Here is a 15,290-nt window from a genome sequence, read left to right as displayed (position 1 = left end):
TTCTATATCTATGCCAAATTTCGTAAAAATCAGTCCAGTACAGTTTTGGAGTTTATTCATTACAAACATCCACCAAAAAAAACTTTACATCATCAGTATGGGGATGACCAGAGAAACCTCATTCTACATGTTTAGAGATATATATATAGGTACCTTATCGGGATCCTCGGCGGCTTGTGGCAAGTCTGGCAAGATGGCGCCCGGAGAGTGACACTGTGGACTGTTCACTTTCATCTCACCGCCACTGTGAAAAATAACAATATATTTTTTATACATACACATACATAAAATCACGCCTCTTTCCCGGAGGGATAGGCAGAGACTACCTCTTTCCACTTGCCACGATCTCTGCATATTTCCTTCACTTCATCCACATTCATAATTCTCTTCATGCAAGCTCGGCGGTTTCGGGTACTTTTGACCTGACCCTTTACCAGGACGTCCTTAATTTGATCAAGATTTTTACGTCCTTAATTTTTTAATCAAGTGAAATAAACAAACCATCTTGTAGTTTATAGTTTTCTACACTAATATTATAAAGAGGAAAACTTTGTTTGTTTAGTTGTAATGAATAGGCTCAAAAACTACTGGACCGATTTTAAAAATTCTTTCACCATTCGATAGCTACATTATCCACGAGTAACATAGACTATATTTTATTTTGGAAAAACATAGGGTTCCGTAATAATATATAAAAATAATTGGCAAAACAGCGTTTGCCGGGTCAGCTAGTATGTAATAAAATTGACAAATAAAATGAGTTTTATTTCAAGACAAGATTGACAATGTCATTAAACACTGTGTGGTTCCCGGGCACCAATAAATAAAAATAACAGGACCACTCCATCTCTTACCTATGGATGTCGTAAAAGGCGACAGATTTCGACCCTTCATGTATTACCTAAGCTAAAAAGTATTTCGATCCAACGCTAAAAAAATGGCGGTTGAACAGCTGACCTTGGTGTTTACAGTAATCAATGCGGAAAGAGATGAGTGTTGATATTCAAAAGTGCCGAGAACCACACGGCACAGCAACTCATATTATGTCATAACATCCTACTAATCCTACTACTATTATAAAGGCGAAAGTTTGTATGGATGTATGGATGTTTGTTACTCTTTCACGCAAAAACTACTGAACCGATTACCATGAAATTTGGTATGTAGGTAGCTGAAGACCCAGAATAACACATAGGCTACTTTTTATCCCAGAGTTCCCGCGGGATTGATAGGGTTTCCATGCGGACGAAGTCGCGGGCGGCCTCTAGTATTATATATGTAAAAGTTTGTATGTCAGTTTGGATGTTAGTTACTCTTTCACGCAAAAACTACTGACCAGATTACGATGAAATAATTGGTAAATTAGGTAGCTGAAGACCCAGAATAACATATAGGCTACTTTTTATCCCGGAGTTCCCGCGTGATTGATTTCACGCGGAAGAAGTCGCGGGCGGCCTCTATTAAATAGTAAATTAATTACTCACTCTTGGCAATAAAGTGGCTTCATCTGGTTGTTTGAGGCAAGTACAGCTGTAACAATTAAAAAAAAACAGTTTAATATAGTGCCGTGTGGTTCCCGGCACCAATACAAAAAAGAATAGGACCACTCCATCTCTTTCCAATGGATGTCGTAAAAGGCGACTAAGGGGTAGGCTTATAAACTTGGGATTCTCTTTTAGGCGATGGGCTAGCAACCTGTCACTATTTGAATCTCAATCCTATCTAAAAGCCAAATAGCTGAACGTGGCCTATCAGTCTTTACAAGACTGTAGGCTCTGTCTACCCCGCAAGGGATATAGACGTGATTATATGTATGTATGTATGTTTAATATAATAATTTTAGTGTTTCACTTGTAAATAAAGGTCAAATTCGAATCCTGAAGAAAGTATACGTTAAACGGGTTATACAGAGCCAACAGTCTCAATAAGACTGAACGGCCATATTCGGGATCAGGGTTCAAATAGTGACATGTTGACTAACAACTTTTTTTAAATTAGAAAATAATAATACAAAAAAGAATAGGACCACACCAGCTCGTCCCCATGGATGTCGTAAAAGGCGACTAAGGGATAGGCTTACAAACTTGGGATTCTTTTAAGGCGATGGGTTAGCAACCTGTCACTACTTGAATCTCAATTCTATCATTAAGCCAAATAGCTGAACGTGGCCATTAAGTCTTTTCAAGACTGTTTGCTCTATCTACCCCGCAAGGGATATAGACATGACCAACCTTATGTATATATGTAACTGTAATTCAACTGATGTACTTTATGATTATGCAATAAAGATTTTCAATTATCAATTTGAATGTATGTTACTCACTTGGTTGTGGCAAGACCGGCTTGCTGTTAACCACGTGCGGGCTCGTAACACTCTTTGGGGTCACGCTGTAACAAAATAAAAATATTAGTATGAATAACCAACATTACATTTATATGGATTTTTAAGGGTAAAGTAAAAAAAAAATTCAAAAAAATATACAAAAAAAATAAATAGAAAAGGTTAAAATCACAGTTTATGAACCGATTTTCACCAAATGTCATAAAACAAAATTTGGCGGGAATGAAAGAGTAGTAGAAAAATTTAAAAAGAAAAAGTCTGTATGTCTCTTTGTTTGTAAGTACAGGGTGTACTATACTAATACTGTATGTATCTTCAAAAAGTTCTGGACGGATTCAAATAATTTTTTTACAACTATTTAACCTGAGTAACATATATGGGCTATACAATAATAAACTATTTTGAAAGTGAAACAGCCGAATGGGGCATTACAGTCTTTGCAAGTATGTTGGCTCTGTCTACCCCAAAAGGGATAATGGGCATCATCTATGTGTGTAGGTATTATAGAAGAGTACCAAAAATAAACAAAATAAATAAGAATCTTCATTTCTCAAGAGAATTTATCTAATCAAGTGCCTTGGTGTTCGAATTGTAATGTGCCTGTTTAAATGTGTGATGCGATGTGGGCATAATAATAATTAATTTCGGGCAATAATTACGTGTGCCGTGTGGTTCCCGGCACCAATACAAAATAGAATAGGACCACTCCATCTCTTTCCCATGGATGTCGTAAAAGGCGACTAAGGGATAGGCTTACAAACTTGGGGTTCTTTTTTAGGTGATGGGCTATCATCCTGTCACTATTTGAATCTCAATTCTATCATTAAGCCAAATAGCTGAACATGGCCATTTAGTCTTTTCAAGACTGTTGGCTCTGTCTACCCCGCAAAGGATATAGACGTGACCATATGTCTGTATGTATGTATGCAATAATTACGTTAGGTTGTATTGAAGAGACAGGTGATAGGTTCCTGTGATTTGATACGGGATCATAATCTATTTATAATTTAACTGTGAAACACTTTTACATTAATACACACTGATTTTTTCAAGAAATAAACTTGGGATAATTGAGTCCTGTAAATCTAACTACAATTCCATTATGAAGCCGTCCAGCTGAAAGTGGAATTAATTTATCAGGACTGTTGGCTCTGTCTACTATGAAATGGATTAGGATGCAGAACTCACCTATCAGAAAATTGTGTATCTAAAATATTTCAACATGCTTCGCTCGCATGCAAAGAGAGATGTTTAGAGACAGTAAGACTACTATAGTTTGACAAATCAAAATGTTCTTTATTCAGCTCTGAATTCTGGCCATAGTCCAGAAAAACTCGATTTGTACAAGATTTCTTCATTATTTCAATGTTTATTTATAAATTGGATATAAGTCCTACATAGAACTAGTAGTAATATGTAGAATTTTATGTACCTACCTAAAACAGTGGATTATTACAAAAATTAATAACCAAAAACAACTTAAATTGTTTCGAAAATTGGAGTTCCTCAATTTTAAAATCAGCTGATCTTGTTTACTAAATAAAATAACCTTAAACTATGTAAATTCTACTATGAAAATGGGCTTACGAAACTTCCAAAACCCCAAATAACACCTTCGAATCAACGTGAAACAAGTCCCCGAACCAAAACTAATCGGAATGAACTGGTAACTCACGCGTAAATCGATCTCCTGGCCGGACGAACGTGTACATTCGCCGCTCTCAGCCTCCTAGCCAGTTCCCTGTACGTCCTAGGGTCAGCTTGGATCTCCACTTCCGCTTTCAGAAGGGAGAAATCCATCCGCCACCCTCTCGTCTCCACGCCGTGTAGGAGTCGCGCCTCCAACACCACTCCCCGACCTATATTCCTCGCACAAAGTCTTTGCTCGAATACGAGCATAATACTCGTCAGCTGTAGTCCTGTCTCGTCAAATTGAAGAAAATAAAAGCGCCGGATCCCACACGGAATGAAAGGCCACCGGCAAACACCATAGCTGGTCCAATAACTGCCCCTACAACCATTTGTTCTTCAATGAAAATGCACAACACTTGTGAAAACAAATGGATCACTCCTTCACTTGTCCAACATTATTTCCCGAACGATCGGCACGAATGAAATCACCCAACGCAAATTTCCAATACAAAACACCTTTGCAACACGATTATTTCAGGATAACACCAATTTGGAGTAGATGACCGAAACAACGAATCTATCAGCGTAATTTAGTAGGAAAAAAATTATACGAAGCGACACGGAGGATATGGCGGCGAGCGAGTGACTGAATAAAATAACCTCTGATTGGTCGGGTAGTGAGGCGCGCTCGTCGATTGGATGAAAACCGGTTGAAATCGGTTTGTGGAGGCTACGGCCGGCTCGGGTCGGTGCATCGCGCGCACCGTCTCCGCGCAATAGTGATGGGACACCACTGTTTATAATTCTATTATCGATATTTACATCCGTGACTTTTTTAATAAAAAAAAAGATGAACTCGATAAAATAACGATGTCAAACTATGACCAAAACCGGCTACATCGAGAATGACTAACAAATAAATAAGTAAAAACCAGAATATGAGTGTAGCAGCGAAAATGAATATCGTGGAGTTAAAATTAGAACAGGCCATTCTTATCTTAGGCAGTACGACAACAACCAAACAACAAATTAACAGCTCTACCTACTTGATATTGCCGGCATTTCCCGGACCTACGACAACGGCAACGTTTTAAGCCGGGGCCATGACATGAAAATAAATTCCAACAATTTATGGTTGTTTTTTTACCTGCTCACTTTTCGTGAGAAATTTTTGTCATACTATAGTGCGTCAGAGGAAATATTACGGAAATACAGATCGAAATTTCCAAAAAGAATGTTGAATAGGAATGACACTAGAGTATGCCCGCGACCTTTTAACTAACGTCCATTTCCCTTCTCTTGGGAATTTCGGGAAATCCTTATCTTTAGAAATTTCCTGCCATGAAATTCTTCGGAAAGATTTTTAATACGATGCAGATTTATGGGGATTAAATTTCTCACTAAATAATTTATTCAAGGTTATGTAGTCGTAAATTGAGAATAGGCGTGACACCATAATATTATTTATTTATTTGATATAGTGGCCCTACTACTCTTTCATGCAAAAACACCTGAACTAATTTTGATAAAAATTTAGTACACGGGCAGAATAAAATGTAATAACATATAGGGTACTTTTTATCCCGGTATTCCCTCGAGAGCGAAGTACCGGGGCGCAGCTAGTTAGCTAAATAAATTAGACGCATGACTTGTGTTGCAGAAAAGTGTCAATGAAGGAGAATATATTCAGTTTAAGCCAGATGCGGCCACAACTAAAACGAGGCAGTTAAATTGGGTGCCTCATTACGATTGTCACACCGGTAGAAAACAAAACATCAACTGCTAACGCAAGTGATGTTCAAAGTATTTGCTAGCATAATTTGTAAGGGTGTGCATATTGTACAATAACAGACTCCTACTTTATCTTATTGCCGTCATCTGTTTTCTTTTCAGTGAAATCAATTTAATTTCTCACTTGAAACAACTCTATAAAGTAAAAACTCTATCTTGAAAAGTTGTTTTCAGTAGGTACGGTTAATAACCACAGAGTAAACCACAAAGTATTACTTGTGGAATTCCACAAGGATCTATTTTGGGACCCCTTTTATTCTTAATATATATTAATAATATCACTACAATCAGGCTTACAGGCGATATAACTCTATATGCAGACGACACATGTTTATTTTATTTCGGACTTGATTTTTTGGAGCTAATTCATACAGCACAAACAGACCTCGACAAATTTCACGATTGGTGCCAATGTAATTTATTAACCATAAATACAAAAAAGACTAACTACATGATATTTGCTGCAAAAAATAAAAAAATACCGCATTACCCGTGTCTTACTATAAATAGCGAAGAATTACATCGCTCTAACGAAGAAAAGTATCTAGGACTTCATCTTGATGATAAACTCACCTGGATACCTCATATCGAACATCTTAGAGGAAAGCTAGTTTCTTTGCGTGGCGTTTTGCGGAGAGTTGGTTCTTGCATCCCATTTAAGGTTAAGTACATGTTATATAATTCTTTAGTAAGGTCCCACCTCGAATATCTAATTGAAATATGGGGTAGTGCAAATAAGACAAATATGAATTTGATCCAGAGGTCCCAAAATAAGGTAATAAAAACACTATTTAATTTTAACTATTTAATGAATACTGTAACTCTTTATAAAAAAACCAAAATTTTCAATTTAAATCAACTATATAAATATAAAATGTGCATTCTTGTAAAAAAAATTCTTGAAAAGAAAATTCAAACAAAAATAACTTTTACGATAAATAAATATAAACACCATTTAAGAAATACAAATAAAATAAAATTACCCACACCTAGAACTAAATATGGAAAGAGTGATATATTATATGAAGGAGCAAAAATGTTTAATGACTTACCTAAGGACTTAAAAAACATAAAATCTTTGACTTTGTTTAAAGGAAGACTTAAAAATTATTTCTACACCAAAATTTTGTAAATTACATAACTTTTTCGAAAACTACATTGTTTATTTGCGTCAATATTTTTACGAATTATTTATAAATTAGTTTTAGACTCATTATAAGTGAATTATTGTATTCTTTATGAGTCAATAAATATCTATAAACCGAACCTCAATAACGTATTTTTTTTAGTAAAATACCAATTACGGTAATTTTGTGCCCCAGCTACAAAATGCTTTAATTAAGCGATCGATATTGCGATTAGTTTAGAGTCCAATATCTCGAAATTAAATAAGTAACTTGACACAATACGAAATGAAGACTTATTCATTTCTTTTTCTTTTTGTTTCTTTAAAACAAAAATCCATTGTAGCACTAATATAAAGAGGCACAGTATATATCCTTCACACAATACTTTTAGATTATACTCCTTGTAATATCAGTGTTTCTACAGTTTATCTAGACCAGTCAGCATAACAGAGAAACCGGTGCTATGTCAATGCCCCCGCAAATCAAGTTGATGCACAGCTCAACGAGAAATATGAAAACGATGCTTTAAGTTATTACTTTTGACAATCTTTCAACTATACCGTAAATACAAAGGAAGAGAGACTTGCCCAGAGTAGTAGGCAGACTACTTCTTTCGCATCAACCACATAAAAACCATGCAAGCCCAACCCGGTTTTCTTCATACCGTCGATAATGAAATCTTTAATTTTGCTATAATATTATTGCGAACTTAATACTTATTTTTATTGTCTTTCGATATTTTTCCCGAATCCAAATGAAGTGGTTTTTGAATACCAATACCAGTGTAGACAAAGGAGAAGAAGCGAAACCTTAATGCCTAACGAATCTGCAAATATAGTATTGATAAAGAAACTGGAATCGCCCAGATAGCATTAAAAAGCTAATTAATAACTATCACATGAATCAGATCATCTTCATTAATTTAATTGTCTCGTCGGCAACGTACCAAATATTACCAGATCCATTTGTCATTATTATACGAGGCGGTGCATTACGTCAATCTATGCTGCAGTGTGATGACACCGGCATGAAAAACCGCTTCTAACAGGATCCGAGGCTCGGAAACTGTCCATACAATCTATATATAGCTGGCAATTTACAAAATGGGCGGTTGCTATTCAGCGTGTTGAATGCGACAGGCGACAGTGGGAAGACAATTTGTTTGCCAGGTCCTCTTTAAGGAAGTATTGGCTACTTCGACTTCGTAAGAAGATTCTATCTAAAGGTCAGTTCAAGAGTACCCTAAAACAAAGAGAATGAAAAGAACGTGGATGAAGCGAAAGAGGTATGCAATTCGAGGCAAGTGGTATGCAAGTCGAGGCAAGTAGAAATATGAATTATCTGCATGATTATTATGTATGTATGGTGATATTTCGAATCGGTTAAAAAATTCGAATATCGGTTACATTTCATTTTACAAATATTTCGTGAAAAGTTTTCTGAATCTTGCGTTTGGATCACAGGTTTTGTCTTGTAAGACACTATTTGAATCTTAAAATCGTCATTAAACCATAGTTGAACGTGGCCTTTCAGTCTTTGCGAGACTATTGGCTCTGTCTACCCTGTAAGGAATAAATACGTGCTTATGTGTATATATAATAAGGCATGCATTTGGGAACATTTACATTTGCAGTCATAAAATAGTTCAATTATTTCATGAATGTCTACAAGAACAATACGGTTCGATGTCTAAAAACCATCTACTTTTAAAACATCTACAAATAAGTGTCATCTTATTTCATGAAAGTGGAAAGATGTAATCTCTGACTACGGCGTGATTTATGTTGTTTTGTTATTTCATGATGATGTTTTTACATTGCAATCAGTCAAACAGATGACATCTAAACGTCAATTTCCTGAATTAAAACCCAGGAATCGACCTGGTGACCTCGTTTTAAGCATCAACTATTCAACCATTGCAGTAACTGCATTCAATGATTCCTTTCCACTTAAGGTCTCTAGTTGCAATAGATTTTCCCGCAACAAACCGGTATCGCAAGACAGATTCGCGTTACAATAAACCAGTATGAGCAATGATTTAATTTGCACGTCTTATAGCTTGTATTCTATGAGATGTTGACATCGTGCTATTAATACTCAAGTTGGATTGCGTGGACAATATACATACCAATTTACTCAATTAAGGATTCAGAAGACTAGACGATAAAAAAAATGGATGGAAGTGGATTCAGCCTTGAAGATGCAACTGAGAACACGCAAAGATAAAAGAGACTTCATTGTTTGTATTGAACACGTTGGTTTGCATAAATACATACATACATATTATAATTAGATCTCCATTCCTTCCGGAATGGTCAGAATCAACAGTCTCGACTCTCGACATTCAGCTGTTTGACTTAATGATGGAATTGAGAGTCAAATAGTGACAGGTTGATAGCTCATCGCCTAGAAGAACCCGAAGTGTTTAAAGCCCTTCCCTTGATAGACTTTTACAATCAGCACCGGAAGAGAAGCAGCTGGCATACATTATTCATTTAGCTACTGACCAGTGTGAAAGCAAACGAGGCGACATCTTTTGACGGACAACTACGTCTCCATGGTCAAAGGTGGAAATAGGAAAATAGCTTGTTTGAAGCAGCAGTATGTTTTAAGATGATAAGTCATCTTGAACAGAATCTAGTTTTAACCGGTGACGTGTGTGAAAATTGAGTTCTTCCGTACCGTACCTAGTAAAATCTTTCCCACGTTGAGCCGTGCAGTTCACCTTGGTGCTGGACGTATTAAGCGTTTAACGGTCCCCTTAGTTTATCATTTTACTAGTAACTTACTTATATGGTTTCCGTGTCGTTTCCGGCATCAAAAGATAAACGAATAGGACCACTAAATCTCTTTCCCATGGATGTCGTAAAAGGCGACTAAAGGATAGTTTTATAAACTTGGGATTCTTCTTTTAGACGATGGCCTAGCAATCTGTCACTACTTGAATCTCAATTGTATCATAAAGCCAAAAAGCTGAACGTGGCCAATCAGTTTCTTCAAGACTGTTGGCTCTGTCTACCCCGCAAGGGATAAAGACGTGACTGTATGTACGTATGTTACTAATATTTCTACTTACTGGGTAATTTAGGCTTTTTCTTAATGACGGTTTACCTAAATGATGAGTTATAAAAATGCGAAACAAAAATGTCTATCCACAATACTTCACTATATACAAAAGGGAAATAAAAAGAATGAAGTCGATAAAAAAGTAACTTACTACTATCGGCGTTAATTAGTACTATTTTTGTCATTCATGAGAACTCCAAGGGCCATCATACAATTGAACTCGGTTGAGTAACTTCTAATTATAGTAGGTCTATTGTCGAATTGAACGATGAATACACTAGGGATGGGAGATTATCGATTGATCAACTTCTTCATTAAAAGGTTTTTTTTTTGAGATTGTATGTATGTTATTTAAGTACAATAAGTATTTTTATATATTTAATAAGAAAATTTGTTCTTGGATAGATATTTATGAGTGCCCAGTGCCTAACTAACTTCAATAATAATTTCGCGCAAGTTGAGGTCTATACTATCCATACTAATATTATAAATGTGAGAGTGTTTGTGAGATTGTTTGTCGGTCTCTCGCGTCAAAACCACTGAACTAAAAACATTTAGTGTGGAGAACGGGTACTTTTAGGATAGCAACCAGACACTTTATGAATGTCAATTTTATCATTATCCCGCAAGGGATAAAAATATGCTTATGTGTAGGTATGTATGTTTTATTATCATTTGTTTAGTCAACAGGTTTAGTGACTAGAAGGATTTTAACAGGCCGTTCTAGGACAAGGTATTTACGGACAGTTATGAGGATATATATGTACATATGAGGATACGGACGAAGGCACAATTGCGGACATTGTGCCCTTGCAATGACCCCGGCGACTTGTTCTCACGCGACGTACCATTGTGATCTTACTTGCATTACAATCTACATACATGCATATCATCACGTCTATATCCCTTACGGGTTAGACAGAGCCCAGTCTTGATAAGACTGATAGGCCATGTTCAGCTGTATGGCTTAATGATGTAATTGAGATTCCAATAGTGACAGGTTGCTAGCCCATAGCCTAGAAGAAGAATCCTAAGTTTGCAAGCCTTACGATAGTTTGTAAAGTTGTTTGAGTGTGTGGGAAACACAAGTAGACTACTTGGAATAATATACCGTCTAGTCATAAAGTCTAGTCTTTTCTGAATTTTAGTGCATTTTTTAACATAGACTGGAGACATGACAGTTATAACAATACAATACTGATAAGCTGACGTTCCTCAGAACATAGTCTGAAGACTTTTTCCAGTAAATATTTTAATTTATCCATTTAAACTTTGTGTATGTAAAATTTAGAACAGTATACACATAACATAGTACAAAGCAAAGTCTCTACCCGCGTCTGTCCCTATTTCCATGTACATGTATGTATAGATAGATAGATAATTCATTTATTTGATTTGCTACACAATTTATAATTTCATATGAAATACAAATTAATTAGGGTGTAAGTTGCAGCAATACAAAAAGGTCACAACTCAACGAATTTATTGCTATAGAGCAATACGCTGATTTTCAGTTATGACCTAGGTGCTAGTGCAGGTCAATCTGCGCACGTAATAAAAAAATAAACATAAACAAACAAAGACATCTTCTTAGTATACTTGCTAAGATCTTTAAAATTACACAACGGATTTTAATGTAGTATTTTTTAAAGATTCGTTTTAAAAGAGTGATTCAAGATAAAGTATAAAGAGTTATCTGCCAGCCGAATCTTTGTGGTGATTCCGTCTTTTTGAGGCTGTTCGACATGCATTCATTGTGTGTGACATATGTATTTATGCAGCTTTTCTGTTCCTTTAATTTTGTAGACGGCGCCTTTGACAGAACGTATTAAGTCACGTGATTTTTGTTTATCTATAGATAGATACGTAAAAAAAACAAACTATAGTTCAAATGCCTGGTCTTCCACAACCAATTGCTATTAATTACAAACACTGTTGCGTCAAGTGGACTCGTGACTCTCATTGTAATAAATTATAAGTTGTCATAATAAAAAATCAAATTGAGTAATTCGATTCAGACGGTTTGCGTTGTTGTGACGGTTGGTTAGGGCGTCAAGTTTGTAAAAAATAAATGTATCAATTACACCATAGAGACAATACTCGTTAAAATGGTGATTATCATCACATCACAAACCAATCTAAACGTTTATTGGACGGTATTTTTATCAGTTTGCCGTGTGGTTCCTATTACTTTGAAGTAGGACTACTCCATATCTTTCCCATGGATGTCATACAAGGCGACTGAGGGAAAGGGCTTGGGACCTCACGGCACATTCCATCATGAAGCCATACAGCTGAAAGTGGCCATTTTTCAAGACTGTTGGCACTGTCTACGATATATACTTATATAGACGTTATTAAATGTATATATGAATGTTTTTATTTTAGTGGCAGAAGAGGTATGAAAGCAGAATAAACGCAATCTATCGAAACTATATATTGATTTGCAACATTAAACTCATACAATTTGATATGTATTCTATCGTATGTATAAAAATAGTGTAAGTACCTATATTAATTATATCGATGGTATATCGATAGACAATCGACAGAAGACTATTGAGCAGCACCACTACAGTGTGATTTACGCTGCGGATATCCGGGATAAAGAAAAAAAAGACTTTGGCGGGGACCCAAACGGTGACAGGTTGCTATCCCATTGCCTAAAAGTAGTTTATAAGCCTATTCCTTAGTCGCCTTTTACGACATCCATTAGATACAGATGGAGGTGGACCTATATATCTTTTGTTCCATTGATGTCGGAAACATCACGGCACCATACGGCACGGAGGTGAATAACAAAAACAAAATGGAGAAACTTACCACATTTCGGGTGAATATGGCGGTGATGTGGTGACCAGGGACGGCGGTGGCATCATTGCGTCATTGGACAACTGGTGGAGAAAAAAAAACTGTTACAATATTATCTATACTAATATTATAAAGCTGAAGAGTTTGTTTGTTTGTTTGAACGCGCTAATCTCAAGAACTACTGGTTCAAATTGAAAAATTATATTTGTGTTTAATACACCATTATCGAGGAAGGCTTTAGGCTATTTATCATCACGCTGCAACCATTAGGAGCAAAGAAATAATGGAAAATGTGAAAAAAAAAAAACGGGGAAAATTATTCCTCCTTGAGGGCTTCAATGATGCCCAAAATAACTATTCCACGCGGACGAAGTCGCGGGCACAGCTAGTCTTATATATAACATTCTCGTGTCACAATGTTCGTTCTTGTACTCGTACGAAACGGCTTGACCGATTCCCAATGAAATTTTGTAACCATGTTGAGTAGTAGATCTGAGAATCGGCCAACATATATTTTTCACTAATAAATAATCTATTCAACGCAAAAAGAATTTTCACAATTCGAACCAGCAGTTCCTGAGATTAGCGCGTTCAAACAAACAAACAAACTCTTCAGCTTTATAATATTAGTATAGATAAAGGGAATCCCAAGTTTCACGACATCCATGGGAAATATAATTATGGGAATGGTAGGACCATTCCCATTCTAAAGTGGCAGGAACCGCACGGCACACTCTCACTATTATATATAATATTACTAGCTGTCCCGGAAAATGTTGTTTTGCGATATCCTACTACTATTATAAAGGCGAAAGTTTGTATGGATGTATGGATGTTTGTTACTCTTTCACGCAAAAACTACTGAACCGATTACCATGAAATTTGGTATGTAGGTAGCTGAAGACCCAGAATAACACATAGGCTACTTTTTATCCCAGAGTTCCCGCGGGATTGATAGGGTTTCCATGCGGACGAAGTCGCGGGCGGCCTCTAGTAATATATATTAATATCAGTATAGATCGTGGAAGTACTCACAGTGGTGAGGACAGTGGATTCACATCCGGGCTGGTATTTCTCCAGTTCAGCGCGGGGTCTGCGCAGGACCTTCTCGCGATCTTGCTTGTGTTTGCGATCGGCGCCTTTCAATTTGAACACCTATAATAAAAAAAGAAACAATAATTAGGTATATAAGTGCCGTGTGGTTCCCAGCATTGCCGTGTGGTTCCCGGCAACAATACAAAATAAGAAGAGGACAACTCCGTCTCTTTCCCATGGATGTCGTAAAAGGCGACTAAGGGATAGGCTTACAAACTTGGAATTCTTTTTTAGGCGATGGGCTAGCAACCTCGTACCTAGTTGAATCTCAATTCTATCTTAAAGCCAAATAGCTGAACGTGGCCATTCAGTCTTTTCAAGACTGTTGGCTCTGTCTGCCCCGCAAGGGATATAGACGTGACCATATGTATGTATGTATGTACAATACTTATACGCCGCCGACGTCCTGGCTAAAGGTCAGGTCAAAAGTACCCGAAACCGACGAGTTTGCATGAAGAGAATTGTAATGTGAATGAAGCGAAATAAGTATGCAAGGAACGTGGCAAATGGAAAGATGTATCCTCTGTCTACCCCTCCGGGAAAGAGGCGTGATTTTATGTATGTACGTATGTTATAATTTAACAAGTCGTGGTTGGAACGTTAAATGTATGCAGAGATCGTGGCTAGTGGGATGATTTGGTCTCTGCCTACCCCTCCGGAAGAGAAGCGTGATTTTTTGTATGTATGTTATAATTAAACTAGTCGTGGATGTATGTGTAGCGCATGTGTAGAAGAAGCGGCGGAACAAACTACACTGCAGTCATGTATATATATAATATGTAGTTTGTTCCGCCGCTACTTTGACACGTGCGCTATGGAAGCGGTAGTATTTATAATTAGATTTAAGTGATGTGACGTCAATAAGAGATACCTTGTATCCAACTTTGTATATCTGTTCTTAATAAATCTATTCTATTCTATATGTACCTTTATCTGGCATGCAGCGGCATGCAGCCGGGTATGTTCGTCGCTTGCCAAGTAAGTCTCCACTTGTATACGGAATGGTACGCCTTTCTCGCCGCCATGTTTTTTTGCCGTGAACTCGGTGGATATGCAGTTCACCTGTTTAACATAATAAATAAATAAATAATAATAAATATACCTATACGGGACAAATTAGACAGATTGAGTTGGCCTCGAAGTAAGGTCGAGACTTGTATTACGAGATACTTACTCAACGATACTATATTTTATAATAAACTAGCTGACCCGCGCAACTTCGTTTGCGTGTATCCCGCTACTTCGACAAATACAGTCAACGCACCAACACATATTGGATACTAATTTTCAATTCACAATAACTTCTCTTTCCCTTAACCGCGTTTAAAATATTAAAATGTTTTTTGGTTTCTGTGACTCTTCTTTGATCGCCCCCCCTATCAGTTTTTGGAAAAAATATTTAAGTAATGTACAGATTTTTTTTTGTC

The 15,290-nt window shown here is 36.6% G+C and overlaps 1 protein-coding gene across 6 annotated transcripts in view; it reads right to left on the bottom strand.

Moving 5' to 3' along the window:
• The window catches only part of LOC106133182 (transcription factor CP2), a 46,017-nt gene that overhangs the window by 7,505 nt on the left and 23,222 nt on the right, over positions 1-15,290 (bottom strand). For all 6 annotated transcript variants that reach the window (XM_060952569.1, XM_013332822.2, XM_013332825.2 and 3 more), the window contains 6 exons: positions 14,791-14,925; positions 13,804-13,923; positions 12,781-12,851; positions 2,324-2,388; positions 1,485-1,530; positions 154-244 (listed from right to left, as the gene is read on the bottom strand). In XM_060952569.1, coding sequence (XP_060808552.1) covers positions 154-244; positions 1,485-1,530; positions 2,324-2,388; positions 12,781-12,851; positions 13,804-13,923; positions 14,791-14,925 — 528 coding nt within the window. The remainder of the gene's footprint in view (positions 1-153; positions 245-1,484; positions 1,531-2,323; positions 2,389-12,780; positions 12,852-13,803; positions 13,924-14,790; positions 14,926-15,290) is intronic.

This window comes from Amyelois transitella, chromosome 29, assembly GCF_032362555.1.
Source record: "Amyelois transitella isolate CPQ chromosome 29, ilAmyTran1.1, whole genome shotgun sequence".
Taxonomy (NCBI): Eukaryota; Metazoa; Arthropoda; class Insecta; order Lepidoptera; family Pyralidae; genus Amyelois; species Amyelois transitella.
This window is presented reverse-complemented; position numbering and strand designations above follow the sequence as displayed.